Source organism: Atta cephalotes, assembly GCF_000143395.1.
Source record: "Atta cephalotes unplaced genomic scaffold scaffold00024, whole genome shotgun sequence".
Classification (NCBI taxonomy): domain Eukaryota; kingdom Metazoa; phylum Arthropoda; class Insecta; order Hymenoptera; family Formicidae; genus Atta; species Atta cephalotes.
In genome coordinates this window covers 3,872,170-3,889,807 of record NW_012130088.1, presented here as the reverse complement: position 1 = coordinate 3,889,807, position 17,638 = coordinate 3,872,170, and the positions used below count along the sequence as shown (strand labels likewise).

At 30.4% G+C, this 17,638-nt stretch overlaps 1 protein-coding gene across 1 annotated transcript in view; it reads left to right on the top strand.

The window, feature by feature from the left end:
* Positions 1–17,638, top strand: part of LOC105620128 (voltage-dependent calcium channel subunit alpha-2/delta-3) — a 151,114-nt gene that overhangs the window by 27,852 nt on the left and 105,624 nt on the right. The window contains exon 4 of the mRNA XM_012201634.1: positions 15,028–15,244. Coding sequence (XP_012057024.1) covers positions 15,028–15,244 — 217 coding nt within the window. The remainder of the gene's footprint in view (positions 1–15,027; positions 15,245–17,638) is intronic.

Sequence of the window (17,638 nt, the reverse complement as noted above, 5' to 3'; positions counted from 1 at the left end):
AGAGAGAGAGAGAGAAATGCGAAAGAAATATTCATGATTGTAAAATAGTCAACACTTTAAAGAGTAGAAGACAAAATACAGCCGATCGAAAAGAGAAAAAAGAAGAAAAAAAGTGGAAAGATAGTATATTAGGAAAGATAGTATATTAGGAGTATAAAGCTTAACAGCAATATAGGAGAAAGTAGAATGGAATTTGGTTAAGTGATAGATGGAAAAAGAAAAAGAATCATGATATCGAGTGAAATAAATATCTTAGGAGTGGAGTTCAGTGCGAAGATAGGAAGGGATATTGAAATGAAATAAACGATAAATGAGATAGCAAAAATGAAGAGTAAAATACTGATGAATTTTTAGTTCAGCCAAATTTAGTAAACAAAGGGGATCGAATTTACGAGCATTATAGGAGAAACAGGAATTTTGTATACTCTGGACAAGGGATAATAGTCTTTGAGCTAAGGCGGGAATATAGACAACGTTGGCGTAATCAAAGAAAGAAATTATTAATAGTTTTGGGATATTAAGAGCTTGAAGAAATTATTAACAGTTTTGGAATATTAAGTGATAGTAAAGATGTGACAAAAAAAGAATAAAAAAGTCAGAAATGGAGGATTTAACAGCCTGGCATTTAACAGAGATGTAATTTCTAAAGGACCAAGAAAAATCAAAGTGGATTTTAATGGAAGACAAGCAGGGAAACTGAATTAAGAAAGATGGAGAAGGATGATAGACAAAGGAAGAAAGAAGAACTGGCGATAAGCATCGAGGACTTAGAGAGATTTAAGTGAAGAGAATTTGAAGCCCACTCAGAAGTCAGAGACGGAATGAAAATTATGATTAAGAATTGCCTCAACCAAGAAGGAGTCAACAGGAACAAAAGAAATTAGAAGGATAACATCATCAACATATATATAAGGAATTTGGAGGAAATGGGAACAGAAGATAGATCGAAGGTGAATAATAAGGGGTTGAAAACGGAATCTTGAAAAACACCAGAGAGAATAATATATATGTACTAGAGAGAAAGTAGGGCAAGGATTGAACAAAAAGACTTACTAAAAAAGAGCAGATGAAGGAAAGAGCAGAGGAGGAGAAACTGTAAGACTGTAGCCAAACTTGAACAATAGTAATTCGTGATGGTCAACTGTATCAAAAGCCTTGAAAAAATCAAGATTATCGAAGTTAAAAGTTTCGAGTCAAAGCTACGAAGAACAAAATTAGATAAGTATAACACTTTGTGGAAGTACTGTGTAATCTTCGAAAATCAGATTGACAATCCATATATAATTTATAAAACTAAAAATGGGGATTCAGTTGCTTAAAACATAGTTGCTCAAGAAGCTTGGAAAGGAAGAGGGGATGGAGATAGGAAGAGAATGAGGAGAGATTTCGAGTTTTAAGAATGGAAAACCTATGGCTTGTTTCCAAGAAATGCTGAATATGAGGGAGTAATTATGTGCAGAAAAGGATCAAAACATTGAGAAAGGCAGAGGAGAAGCATATGACCAGGGAGAGCATAAGGACCAGCAGAAGTAAGTGAGTATGCTTAAGAATATTGAAGAGTTTAACAGTAATATCGAAGATAAAATTAGCAGGAGAAATAAAGTTGAAAAGAGAGGAAGGGGGGAAGGAAAGAGAAGAAAGAGAAAAAAAATCAGTAAAAAAATGTGATATTCGAAATAACTACAAAATGAGACGTGGAACATTAAAATCGATCTATTGTTCAGTAGAAAAGAAATAAAAAAATCTTTTGATGAAAAAGAATCGAAAATATCGTTGAGGAGGGAGGAATTGAGAAAATGTATGAATATATAGAGGGAAGAAGAAGCGGTGGGAAAGGTTGCAAGGAAAAGTGTTAGAAGTGAGGTGGAGAGGTGGAGAAGAGTGATGAGGATAGCAATAAATTTTTTGCTATGGTTTGTACAGTTACGAAGTTTGCAGAAACACAGCCTTGAGGCGGGTTTGCTTGAATTTAGCCAACGCGCAACATTTCATAATAATGAGTTTACGAATCGCAGCAATGAACCAAGAGGCAAGTGACCTGATCTGATGTTTGAGATAATAATGCAAGGCGATCAAAGACGGATCTCTTAGAGAAGTACGAAATCTCATCAATGTGCAATTCGCAAAAGATAGAGAACTTTTGAGTTAGTTAATAACTCAAAAGTTCAAGACGAGAAAAAAATCGACCGAGCGCAGATTACGAAAGAGATACGGGAGCATTTCGGAGATCGATCAAGACGTAACGTAGAGTAAGTCCGGATTTATAATAGATGCTTTAAACTGTAAGAAATTGACCTACAGTCTAATGCGAGGAGAATAATTAATTGTGATTCGTCCATTCCTTATGACTTAAGGCTTCTGACTAGTCGCGGCGGCCATGTTGGAATCGTGACATCAGAAGTGAAGATTGACATGTTAATTTATGTTGCGTGCCATTTTGAAATAAAGACATTTGGATGAAACGAAATGACGAAATGACTTTAAAAGACTTGTAAAAATCGAAAAAACTATCTTTCCTCTTTTGACAATCAGTAAATGATCGTCAAAGGCACGTAAAGTGAGCCTATATTCGAGCAGAAACACATGGTCCGACAACTATTGAAACGAGTAAAATATACGCTTTTACATATAAAATTCCAAAACAATTTTAGTTTTTATCGATAACGACTTTAATAAATACGAGACAAGTCACATTTTCACAATTAAACAAATCAATTTATCGTGATGCAGTATTGTAACACACAACAAGCACGAGCCCATGTCCGTGTGTTCGCCTGCGGCGCGCCGAGAGTGAACGAGACAGCGAACTTCTTTTCACACTAATTACTTGTTTCAATAGCTGTCCGACCGAAAATGCTTTTTCGATAATCTCGGCGGCTCGGCGGTCCTAGGCATCAGTAAAGGGCGAGGGGCATCCTAAATATATATAAATTGTAGTAATACTGTACACCTCTCCTTAATCCAGAATAGTATAAATTATGTTAAAACACAACAGTTTACGAGATATTTAATTGTTTACGATTTTTCATGCGCGTTATATAATATACCTCCCCTTCATAAACTCGAGTAGCAAGAATAGTTTAATAGAAGTAGAAGTTTATCGGAAAAAAATTATAAATAGCATTTCTTTTTACGAAAGTCTCGAAAGGCCATCAGAAAAGAAATGCGTATGTGTATTTGAGATTCGAGACTTGCGAAGAAAATATGCGAAAAAAAATCGAATAGTTGCAAAAAATATGTTTTTCGCTTATAAAACGAAAGATATTGATTATATGAAAAAAAAATCGATAAAAAATGTAGATATTCGAAATAACTACAAAATGAGACATGGAACATTAAAACCGATCTATTAGTTCAGTAGAAAAGAAATAAAAAACCTTTTGATGAAAAAGTTTTTTCACTCACTCTCTGTTCATTGAGATTTAAATGTAAAGCTTTGAAATTCTCGTAAAACCCTCGTAATGACGAATAAATCTAGCTCTGAACAAGTCTGAAATGTTCATTAGTTTTTGCAAAAAGCCATTTGTTCAAACCATTTGTAAAAACTTGTCTGCGGAAAACTTAATTTCTTCATCTTTGAGCAGTCGCACAGCAATTTACAAAGATGATTTTTTTTCTTCAAGAATTGCACTATCACGTATATACTTCATAACAAAACGATTTTTTGCAGTTAAACTATTATAAAACGCCTTTACAAAGTGGATATCCTCAAAAAAAATGGAAATAATTTCGTTATTATATATCAAATAACCATGTGAAGCATTCGAAATCTGACATTTCTACAAATTTTAAAAAAAAGATTACTCTCCGGTTATTAGGAGCTGAGATAACAATTTTTTTTCAACAAATCACTATGTCTGTAGTTTTTAAGATTAAGATCCGCTGGCACCAATTGTCAAGGAAAAATTGAATTTGCTGTTGAAAAATTCTCTAATTTTGTGCCGAAAAAATTTATTTAATTTGGAAAGTTGAACAACGCGACCGAGGCAGTGCGCCAGGCGGAGTGAGAGAAGCAGAGTTGAAAAAACTTGTTTTAAAAAAAATAAAACATTCAATTTTTTGTTTAAAATATGTTTTTAATGTTTTATATATTTTAAACAATTTAAAAAAAAATTATATTTAAAACAGAAAAAAACATCTTTTAAACATGTATTTATCATATTTTCTTAAAACGCATTTTTACTTTAGTAAGTAAGTATTTTGAAACGTTTCTGAGGTACATTTTAGCATTTAATTACATCTATTTCCTCATTTTTCTTAAATTTGAGCGTATTATCACATAAATATATGTATATTTGAATGTGTTGTTTAGTACTTAACATTTTATTTGACTGTACATATTTTAGGTTATGCAAATTTAAACTTAAAATTAAAAATAGCATGGCATTTTTGCTAATGTGATCCTTTATGCATATTGATTACTCATAACTTTTTTTTTTGAGATTTTTATTTTCAAAATAATTATTCCTTACTCTAATTGTAGTTCTAATATTAATTTATAATTAATTTATAATTTACGTTATTGTAGATTTTTATAGGCTGCTGAAATGCTTATATACAGAGTGTTTGGAAAATAATGATAAATCTTTCGCATAGGAGCAGAATAGACTAAACTGAAAAGAAAAGTACTGTATCATTTTGCAATTATAATAGTTAACAAGAATTATATAGAATTATATAAATATTAATTGCTAAAAATTTACAGAAATTGATCTTCAATAATTTTTACTCAAATATTATCAACTTTACAGAAAAACTGCAAAAGACAAAAATTGTTTATTTTCTTCTCATAGAATTCTACGAATTTTTTCAGAATTTTTATTAACTTTTTAGTATTGCATTTTCTCATTTTTACGATATATAAGAAAATGCAGTATTAAAAAATTCTGAAAAAATTCTAAAAAAATTCTTAGAACTCTATGAAAAAAGAATTGTTGTTTCGTTTTTTAATAAAATTGATAGTATTCGAGTAAAAAATTATTAAAGAAATAAAAAAGAAAGAAATTGCCAATTTTCGGCAATTTCTAGCAATTAATATCTTGTTAATTATTGCGAAAATTGCAAAATGATAGACGATTTTTCTTCTCAGTTTAGTCCGTTCCGCCCCTATGCGAAAGATTTATCATTATTTTCCAAATACCCTATGTATACATAAAGTTATATGTATATATAAGTACATGTGTATGTACATACATTTATATACATGTATATATTCTGCAATACACTCTACTATTTTGTTAATTTTATAACCCAACTACTGTTTTCTAAACAAAACTAACTTTTTAAAATTATTTTTATGAAAGGCCACATTATTATCCATTTCTCTTCGATTCGCCATTATGCAATGTTGCCACATTTTTATTAATAGTGTCCTAAGTAATAAATATTTCGTAATTTTAAGAGTCCAGAATCGATTTAATAACATTTTAATGAATGTCATTGTCAAGTTTTAAAGTAATAATATATATTATTAACTAAACTAATAATAAATATTCATTATTAACCAAATATCATTAAAAATGTAACTAGAGTATCACCCTCTTTTCTACTAAATAGTATTAAAAACACATTTTTAAAATAACATTTTAAACATTTATTTCAAATTGTTTTAAAAAAAGCATGTTTAATTTAATCTGATGTTTAAAACATATTTTAAACATTTGTTTAAAAAAAAGTTTTAAACAGAACAATCCTGGAGGGAAAGACAACGTGCAATCGAATAGGAAAGATGATTCGCGCGTATTTGATTTCGTGCGTTAAAATTTACTAAATTTATATTTTCTCAACAATAAATTGACGGAAATCTGATTCTTTTAAATCTGGGATAGCTCGATGAGATGTAAACAAATACAATAGCTTAACTAAATGTTTCGCGAAGTAATTGTAACTATGAAATTTTTAGTTTTTTGTTTCTTGAATTTTTATTTTTTCGATTTATTACTAAAAAATTACGTTGAGAATGGAGTGCATGTGCATCTGATTAACAAATTTAAGTCATTAGCTATATTTCTTTATTTAACATACTAAAATATCTAATTGGACAATTAAATGTATGGAATTATGAGTACAAAATTGTTTTTATGAAGTTAATTGCAGATGTAAATATGGAAACAAATAATAAATAATTTGCCAAATGTAACTGTTGAATATAGTTGGAAAACATATTTTTCATGTAATACTAATTTACAAATACATTAATTTATTTTTATATTTGCGAAAGTATTATATCTTTATTAGTATTATATCTTTATTAGTATTAGTATTATATCTTTATTAGTATTAGTATTATATCTTTAATAATTATGCTAACATTTGGCTAACAAATTACTTATTAATTATTTGTTTACATCATATTTACATCTACAATTAAATTCACAAAAACAATTTTGTACTGATAATTCACAAAAACAATTTTGTATTGATAATTCACAAAAACAATTTTGTACTGATATATTTAATTGTCCAATTGGACACTTTTTACAGCATATTAACTTAAGACTTAAATTTGTTAATTAGATATGTGTTCCATACTCAAACGTGATTTTTTAGTATTTTTTAGTATTTTTAGTATAATAAGCCGAAAAAATAAAAATTCAAGAAAGACGAAGTTTTCTAAACTAAAAATTTCATGGTTATAATTCCAGATTTTTTTAATAACAAATTCAATTCTTCCTTGATAAATTACTGCCAGACAGAACTCTTAATCTAAAAACTAGAGTGATTTTTTGAAAAAATATTATTATCTCGGACCTAATAATCGTAAGGTAATCTTTTTTTTTAAATTTGTAACAAAATATCAGATTGCGAATGCATCACATGACTATTTGATATGATGCATATTAAAAAAAATTATTTCCATTTTTTTTATACGGAAAAAGATTATACGGAAGAGAGAAGATACGGAAGAACCCATTTTTTAAAGTTGTTTTATAATAGTTTAACTGCAAAAAATCGTTTTGTTATTAAATGTAAGTGATAGTGCATCTTTTGAAAAAGAAAAATCATTCCTGTAAATTGCTATGCAACTGCTCAGAGATGAAGAAATAAGTTTTCCGCAGACAAGTTTTTAGTGAATAAATAGCTTTTTGCAAAAAGAAAGATGACATAAAAATAATGAACATTTCAGGCTTGTTTAGGGATTTGTTCATCATTACGAGAGCTACATTTTACAAGAATTTCAAAACTTTGCGTTTAAATCTCAATAAACAGAGAGCGAGTGAAAAAAGGCTTTTTTCGATGATTTTTTGTTTTTTTTCTATTGAACTAATAGATTGATTTTAATGTTTTACCTTTCATTTTGTAGGTATTTCGAATACTTACATTTTTTATACTGAATTTTTTTCCATAAAATCAATATCTTTCATTTTATAAGCGAAAAACGTGTTTTTTGCAATTATTCGATTTTTTTTCGCATATTTTCTTCATAAATCTCGAATCTCGAACATATGCTTTTCTTTTCTGGCCTTTCGAGATTTTTGCGAAAAGAAATGCTGGTTTATAATTTTTTTCTAATAAAATTCTACTTCTACTGAACTATTCTTGCTACTTGAGTTTATAAAGGAGAGGTGTGCTACATAACGCATATGAAAATTCGTAAACAATTAAATTTTGAGCGCATCGCAGGCGAATATGAGCTCATGGTAAGTGACTATTGGTTTTGCCAGACGGCCGTCTGATTTTGTCGCCGTCAATGAGTTCTTGGCTGAGTAGTCAGGAGCCTTAAGACTTAAAATCTATTATTGATCCGGAATTAAGGACGAAATGATCGCTGATAGAGTTATCAAAACAGACGCCAAAGTCGATGACATGGACAGAGGATATATTATCTACGTCTAAGTTACATGTTTGGTTTGCTAGGACGTGTTGACATGGCTGCACATAAATGTGAATATTCCTGTTATCTCACGCATGCATATACAGCTTATAATTCCTCATGAATTCTCAGAATATTTAAAGTCTCAAAGTATTCGTTATAATGAATGTTTAAGGAATATTTTGAGACGAACTGTTGATGATTAATTCTTCAAGAATTTTTTATGTATTCATTTTTCTAATTCTATCTGTATTCTTCAAAATGGATTTTCTATGAACTTTTATAACTTTCTATTTACCACTGTGTTATTTGTAATTGTTATTATATATAAAATTTTTAATTAGTTAAATACGCGAAGAAATTTAACATTTTTGCTCAATCTTTCACAATAATTTGGGAATTAAATATATTTCTCATAATGTTCACAATTTGCTATATTTAACATCTAATGTATAACGATTTAGTATTTCAAATGTTTTTAGCGTATTCCAATTTATATTCCAATTTTATATTTTTGTTAAAAAAGTCTTATCCGGAAAGGAGATAAGCTATTTGAAAGGAGATAAGCAAATTACTAAAAAACTTTATGAATTCAATTTTTGTATCAAAGTATGTAAACAAATTTTTTTGAGAAAAATCATAAAGGTAGTTCATTGGATCATGAACATAATTATATAATGTTGAATTTCAAATCATTTTATTAAAATTTTTGAGAATGCTTATGACTTAGAATTGTTTTTTTATGATTCAAATCAAGAAATTGGACGATAGAAATACATTTTCGTGACTTAATGGATATCGTGTTTTTGCATAAAATGGAAAGACTAGACTATCCAATTTCTTGATTCGAATAATAAAAAAACGCAACGGTTCTAAGACATAAGCATTTTCAAAAATTTTAATAAAATAATTTGAAATTCAACATTTTATACAATTCTTTATAATTATGTTCATGATCCAATGAACCACCTTTATAATTTTTCTCAAGCAAATGTTTTTTTACGTACTTCGGAACCATTGATACAAAAATTTAAGTCTGGTCATTAGTTCCAAGATCGAGATAAAAAAATATTGAATAAGTCACTGAACTATATACACTGGAATGAGCATCAAGGAAAATTCGTGACCACAATTGATCAGCCGCCATTTTAGTTGAGACGATATTTGAACAAATTAGATGTTTGTGCGGGCGTTACGATCGATGTATGGAAATCTATATGGACATGAATGGTATGTAAACAAAAATAATGTAGAAGTTTATTATGTAATGATGAAATACTTCCGAGGGTATTACACTCTTCCGAAGATACATAAGCAGAATTACCTCTTTCGTATAATAATTTCTTCGATAAATAGCCCTATTCATTAGCGGTATTTCTTCATAATATTATCAATAAAAACAATTCCTAAGATAGATAGTCGAAAATAGTTTTAAGCTTGTTAAGGAACTTGATGGTAGACATTTGAGTAATGAATTTCAGTTAATTTCACTGTTGTGAGCCTCTTCACTAACGTCCCCATTGACTATGCAATGAAATATATTAAAGACCATTGGCGATTTATTTCTAGAGATTGTTATTTACTAGAGGAGGAATTTATCAAAGAGGTTAAGTTTGTTTTAGATTCTACTTTCTTTGTTTTTGATAGTGTTACAATATATATAAGCAGAATTACTATTATGAGCTCTCCATTATCTTCCATCATCACGGATCTAGTTATGCGAAAGGAGATTAGAACTTTGTTTTTGATTTCCATTACCTTTTTACTAGCTTTGTTGATGACATATTATTGGCGGCATATTACCTGCGTTTTCAATTAGTTCCATTCTTGATATTTTTAATTCTCAGCATCTTAGGTTTCAGTTCACTATGGAGGTGATAATTTGTATTTCATTATCAAAGTATTGTTAGAGAATGATTATCTATTGAACTTTATATTTGAGAATATTAACAATTGAATTTGAAGAAAATTATTATGGTAGTAATAAGGGGATTTCCTAATAATAGGAAGAGTGTTGTTTAAGATAATAGAGTTGAAGCAGTGCAGCCTTCGTGATTCCTTTCGTTCATGGTATTACTGAAAAGTTTAGTAGATTAAATAGCGAGTGTATAAGGGTATTATTTTATAATACTAATAAATTGCGAGAATTCATTAGGAATGCATAAGGATCTTTTACTGTGTCACAAGAAGTCATTGTTTATAATATAAGATCTCGTGTAAAAGTTGCGATGCAAGTTATGTGTAGACAGCTAAGGTCAAAAATCACAAAGTATAAGAACCACATCCGATGGAACACCTCTATTCATAATGTCATAACAGAGCATCGGTTACAAGAAGGTCATGATTTCGATTGGGATAAACGTTACAATACTGAACGAGGAGCCTCACTACAGGAAGAGACTGATTTCGGAGACGATATTCATCAGGAGACAGACACAGGACTCAATCTGCAGACGAATGGAGGGACTTCTCAAGTCTATCATAGACAAGCTATAAAGGCTTGAATTGTTGTCACATCTAGTCAGTTAGGGTCATTTGTAAGCAATAATGTCTTTCTGGCGTGTTTACTTTCTAACTTTCTTGTTCTTGAAATTGATTAATGCTTTAATGATACATTTTTCCATTTGTTAATTATTAACTAAAAAACAAAAAGTGATTCGCTATGTCTGATACTGATTGATCAATATTATCAGGAGTCGGTTCTTGAATTATTTTTAGTAATGTTTGCGATATGGTGCTTTATGATTTGGTAAATGTCCTTATATTTGCTGGATAATTAATTATAATCTTAAAGTTGTTTGATAAATTAGTTCTCCATATTCTATTTATGATTTCCTAATTTTTTTTCTTTTCCTTTTTCTTTCACTCTTTTTCATTTTAATTCCGGATATTTAAATTCTCGATGTAGAGGAGCTCACCGTGACAAGATAACTTTTATTCACAGTTTTTATATATGTTAGTTTATATTGTCTCTAAGAAGGCTCAAAAGTAAACTGAAAGCGCGTTTTAGTGAATAAAAAAGTTTCACATTTCATAGGTATATTATTTGTGCGACGTCTTCTGCACTTCTACTGCCCATATCCTTTCTTTAAAAAATAATGTCACTCAATTTTGTTAGTACATTCAATAAAATAACATTAATAACACTTTTCATATCTTACATCGTTAACACATGAAGAATTGATACATTTATATAAAAATTCTTACCTATGAAGTGAAATGCTCTTTTTACTTCTCTGCCACCTAGGCACGCAACACTTCATGTTGATATTTTTATTTTACATTCACGCGATTTTATAATTTTTCAAAGTAATCTTTTAAATATAACCCTACACATATACAAGATGATCTTGCTGGCATATGTGTCTCACTAAAGAACATTAAACGTAAGTGCGCATGAGTATCTAAAAACTTCTGATTCACTCTTATATTGACTCTTATATTGAAATTAAAATGGCGCTGATCAATTGCCACGATTTTCTATGTTTCACACCAGAGACCCATTCCAGTGTATATATAGTTCAGTCGAGGAGGTAACGACTCTTAAATTCCGATACAATCTGTCAGAAATCCGATGAAATCCGAGGAATTCCTCGAGGTTCCGATGAAGTTTGGTAAAGTCCGGTGAAGTCATGATGAATTCATGAATTCCAACAAAGTCCAATGGATTCTGATGAAGTCAGATGAATTCCAGGTGAAGTCCGATAAAGTTCAGAGAAGTCTGATAAATTCATGAATTCTGATGAATTCCGGTGAAGTCCAATGAAGTCTTGAAATTCGAAATCCAGATATACATATTTTTTGAGTAGTTACCCCCTCGAGTTCAGTGGAATAAATGAATCTTCAGAGTAAAAGAAGATAACCGATATAAAGCAAGAAAGTTATAATGAAAGGTTATGAATATATATCAATTGTACATGAACCACTTGCGCACAAGCCAATTACAGTATTAGAAAAAAATGAAAAAACTTCTTACACAGAAGTGATTGGTGTAATTGGACACATAATTGTTGCAATATGCAAATGAATCACTTCTAAGGATTGTGTGCAGAAATTTGGACTCGATTATGAAAAGATCTGACCGATAGTCAACATGAGCTCATCGAAATTGATACTTGCATTAGCAGTTCAGAAGGTGTATGTTATAGAAAATTCAATGTGAAGATAGTTATTTTATATAGTTTGAAAAAATCAATATGATGATAGGTATTCTGAAAGAAAACGTATTAATGTGCGTGCATGCGTGCGTGAAAATTCCAGAAAGTTATGATAACAAAACTGAGAAAATCTCTAAATTATATAAAACCTTGTATGTATTGAAATAGGTGTCTTTAAGATAGAACCAATGTCTAATTAAAATTCTGAGAATCACTGGTTTGACTCCCATCAGGATGGAGTCTTGCATCTTTGTAAATATTGGATTGTCCGGAAAGTTCGTGCCGATTTTGAAGGAAAATTGAAACGCAGAAGATTTAAATTTTAATATACATTTATTAAATTATATAGGTGCCATTCTGTTCTACAATCTTTCTCCATCTTTCAGGCAACTTGAAAATTCCGTCCTTTCAAAATCTCTCAGATTTTTCAGTGAAAAACTTTTCTAAGTGATTTTTTACCTCGACCAAAGAGTTGAAGCTTTTTCCATTAAGGGAATTTTGTAATGATCGAAATAGGTGGAAATCAGAGGGCGCGAGGTCTGGTGAATATGGTGGATGGGGTAGAACATCCCAATCGAGCTCCAACAATTTTTGTCGAGTTATCAAAGACACATGAGGCCGCGCATTGTCCTCATGAAATACGATGCCCTTCCGATTCGCTATTTCTAGATGTTTTTGTTCAATTACTGTCTTCAATTCATTATCGTCTCGTTGTTTGGCTCATAATACAGGATCTCTTTCCAATCTTACCAGACATAGAGCATGATCTTCTTTGGATGAAGACCGGGATGATTAAAGGTGGTTCATTCTGCTTTCCCCAAGATTTTTTTCGCTCAACATTATTGTAAATGATCTATTTTTCATCTCCCGTCACTACTTGTTTCAAAAATGATATCTCCTCCTTGCGTTTATAGAGCGAGTCGCAAATGGAAGTGCGATCCATTAGATTTTTCTCTGTTAAATCGTGGAGAACCTATACATCAAAATGGTTTATGTAACCAAGCTTCACAAAATGCTCGTGGATTTTGACATATCCAACATTTCTGCTAATTTACGTGTCGTATAGCGTGGGTTATTCTCGATCAGTGTTTTAATCTGATCTTTATCTGTAGTGGAAAGCCTACCCAGGCGTTCTTGATCTTCAAGGTTGAAATCACCAGCTTTAAACCTAGCAAATCACTTCCGCACAGTTCTTTCAGCTACAGCACCTTCGCCATAAACAGCACTTGTTTGCCGTTTGTGTGGCATTTTTGCCTTTCCGGTAAAAGAAAAGCATTAAATGCCTAAAATGTACTTTGTTTTCTTCCATAAGGCGTATAAAACTGACAAAAATTAATGTATCGCAACCAAATTTTTTTCTAAGTATGCCTGAAATACCGTCTTTTACGATATGTACGCATGTCATTTGTTTCCAATCTGATATATTCAGACCTGTCCTTATGCTACCTACCAAAAATCGGTACGAACTTTCCGGACAACCCAATAGAAATTATTTCTTGATTCTGGTTTTCTACGTAGATGATACGCTAATGATATTTTTTAGTTATGATCGACACAATTTCTTTTAAGGGACTAAACAATCCAAACAACAAAAAGTCCAAAACCGAGACAGAAAATGTCATAGAATATTAATGTGTATATTTCGATCTTAGAAAAAAATTTTCGAATCTAAGAGAATAAAAGTAATTATACAAAAATTATTGCATTTAATCGATAAAACAGACGACTTTAGAAATCCCTTTAAGGGATGCTGGAGTGGCCAAGTTTGAAAACCATGGCACAGTATAATCATACCCAGTAACGACATGAACGTCGGAAACTTTGAGGCGTGTTTTAAGTCACATGATTCATCGCCATGTTGTGAAGTGTACACAGTAGAATTATGATAGGACAGGCTCTTAAATTTGAATTTCTATTAAGCTCCTAATACATCCGCCATATTTCTAAGTCCAAACCATTACATGTGCACTAAAAATTGCAGATCACAAAAAAGTTCACTGTTGTTACTGAGTATAATTATACTGTGGCCATAGCACAAAAAAATTTAAGGCAAAAACGTAAGACGTAAAAATTAATATGTTGAATTGGCTACTGCTTACGTTGTGATCTTATGGACTCTACCGTGATTAATCAATTCGCTCACTGCTTATGTTTTATTGTTTAAATTTTTTGTGTGCTGTGGCCCTGATCAATATTAGTAATACTTTTTTAATTCTAAATTCTAAAAATGCCGATATTTGTGATATCTTTAATTTATATCTTACATTATCATTTTGTCTCATTCAAACGCATACCTATCCTTCTCTGATATATTGCAATGTCATCTTTTGTAAGATTTGTTACCTACTGCTAGACAATTACTGCTCTATTTACCATTCTGAATCTTTGCTATTATACACGTAATTTGAAAATTACAGTATAAATCTTTTTTACCTTTCAATCTTCTATAAACTCATTGTCAATATTGTTCATTCATGTAATTTGATGAATAGTGCAATATTATTTTATCTATACGAGCTATAGAACCTTTGTAAGAAAATATTTATATCATGTGACAACTCTATGAGTTGGAAACTATAAGTTTTAATTTTTTTATTTCAGTATAAAAATTGCCCCACTTCCTAATTTTGCGTTTATTTCAATCCTGTAATTTTTCATTACTTTTAATGAATTCAGAGATTTTTATACAGCTGTAATTAATAATTGTGTCATTCTAGTGTTTCTCTTTAAGTTTGATTATAATAAAATTTCTCCATAACATATATTGTAAGATGTTAATTATAATGTATCAAAATGTATAAATAATTTTCTCTTGATGATTTCAAATTTTTCAAAAATGTGATATAATATAAAAATGTGGTAAATAGAATAATATTCAGTATCTAAAAAATTATAGGAATCGATTATTCCCATTCTTGTGTTCGAAAAAAAAATTTTTTGTTGAACAATATTATAAACGGAATTCTATATTGAATTTTGAAATAGGTTATAGATCATTTGAAGCTTAGCGCTAAATAAAATATTTTCTAAACATAACATTGTTTGTTCCATTCATAGAGATTAGTGGAGAGCGCTGAACAGGCTGCAGTATCTGCGCCGAGGGAAGGAAACATGTCGCCCAAGTATTATGCTTCGCATCGGCTTAATAATTTTGTTAGCGACGAAAAAGGTCCCACACAGGAGATGTTTCTCGCTACGAATCGCCACTTCGATAATCTAGCAGTGAACGTTAGTTTGTCTGCCGTGCTCCTGCCAAATGGAATTAAAGACAATGGTAAGCATCGCGATAAATGAATTTGACAAGATGCCAATCCGTACATGTAGATATCCATGAATGAAAGTCATCTGTATTCTTTCATTCTTCATAGTTTAAATGAGAAAAGATTATTATCTTAACTACACTACTCAGCTAAAGGATCATTTATAAAAACAAGCAAATTTTAAGATAGAAAAACTTTATCAAAAATCATCATATTGTAAGAAATTTAGAAAAAATAGGCACAACAAGAAAGCTGTCAGCGTCAGTGGCTCACTGGCACGAAAGTGCCTCTACGGAGGAGACCTCTACGGAGAGACCGAATCTCGGAGTATCCTAATATTTTTCTTGTGTTGTCACTTATTTCTTACAGTATCAAAATGATAAAAAACTTGTAAACCGCATTTGTGTACAATTTTTCATTCGCGCGTGGAACTTCGTAAAAAATTTTGAAATTTAATATATCTTCATTTATGTAACTCCATAAAATATCAATAAGACCATTTTTTAAAGTACTGATATAACATCTCGATATAATGATTTTTGACAAAATTCTTCTATCTTGAAATTTGCTTATTTTTGCAGGATGGAATAGGTCCTTTAATTTTGTTGAGTAGTGTATCTTTATAAATGAGGAAGATTCTCTGATTTAGTTGGATTGAAATTGGAATCACACGAGACTCGATTCTTTAAATGATAACACATGCATGGCGAAAAAAAACTAGGACTGTTTCCAAATTTACTGCCATTACTGAAAGTCTATAGTTTATGTCACGTGTACTATCAAAATGTATCATTCCCGTGGATTCCCGCACTTGTCCATAATAATCATGATCAATCAGAAATTGATTATAAAGGTACACAAAAAAACTTAAGCAATAAAATGTAAGTAGTAAGTGAATTTGTCAGGAATCGAGAATTACGGAATATAATTACAACGCATTACACATGTACAAATAATATATTTAATACGGCTTTTTCACACGGTTCAAACAATCAACCGAAATAGCTTGAACTTAAAAAAATTACTGCACGTGTGACGGATGCCACTGGAAGAAGAACATAGAGATTAAAAAACACATAGTGTACATTGGAAACTTTATGTATAAAAATTATTTATCGCCCTCTAGGTGTTACTAAATTTAGTTATAATGTTCATTAGCACACATTGCATGGATCCACTAACAGATTTCTAACAGAATTAACTAATCACAGTAGAATCAGTGAGGTCATTAGCAGTAGCCAATCCAACATATTGATTTCCTGCATATGTTTTGCTGCCTTAAGTTTTTTGTGAGCCATAACCTTTAATGTTAAAAAAACAATGGCTGCTAACATACGTTTGATGCTAAGAGTGCTTTGATGCTTTAAAAAGACACTGTCAGCACTATGAATGCAAACGCTACTATCAATACTTTTCACAGTCAATAGCGTAATACTGTTATTAGCATAATAGCGTTTTTTATTGGCAGAACTTCAAGGTGAAGATAGAATTATTGATTTGATCTTAGATAGTATTGTCAAGATCAAGACAAAATCACTTTGAATTTTTTTAACGGAATTCTTCATTTTTCATTGCATATTCTTGTACCATACTTCCCCAGGTAACATCTATTGATTCATATACATTTTATATACGTTTCTTAAATGGATATAATGTTCTACAAACATTTAAGGAACGTATATAAAACCATGTGCTGGGGTCAAGAACTTTGCAAAATACTATAATAAAATATTTGTTTATGAAAGAAATTAAAATGTTAGTAGACACATTTTAAACATTGAACTGACCACATCTTTAACTTTCCAACCATATAATTTTTATATTACATTTTGATGACCGATTGCAGTCGCCATGTTTTATTCATACTTTCTTTTTTTGTTGTATTCCTTGTGCAATTTGATATTTGTTATCGATTATTTGTTATCTAGTTAAACAGATTTCACTTTGAATGCAATCCACGACCCAGAAACGAGAATGGATTAAAATTTTTTCAATGTGTACTTTAAATTCATAAAAATGGATTGAAATGGATTGGATCTGAGCTGACACTAGTTTAATATTTGAAAAAAACAACACATTCATATTTAAAGAGTTACAAATTTGATTTCTAAGACATTTATAATAATTATACCTGAAATTAAGACCTTGCGTATAATAGAAAGAATAAGAAATTAGGAGTAAAGAATAAGCGATTTTAATCTATCAGAAATCAGATATATCGAAATACACGGTTTCTGATAGATTGAAATTGTTTTTATTCTTTATTCCTAATTTCTTATTCCTTCTATTATTAGGTGTACAACTTTGCTTCCGCCGTTTTTTTTCCGAAATTCGAGGCTTTATTGTAAAAAACTGGTTATACATTTATGATTCAAAGTATTGTCCATTGCTGGCCATTACTTTCTCTC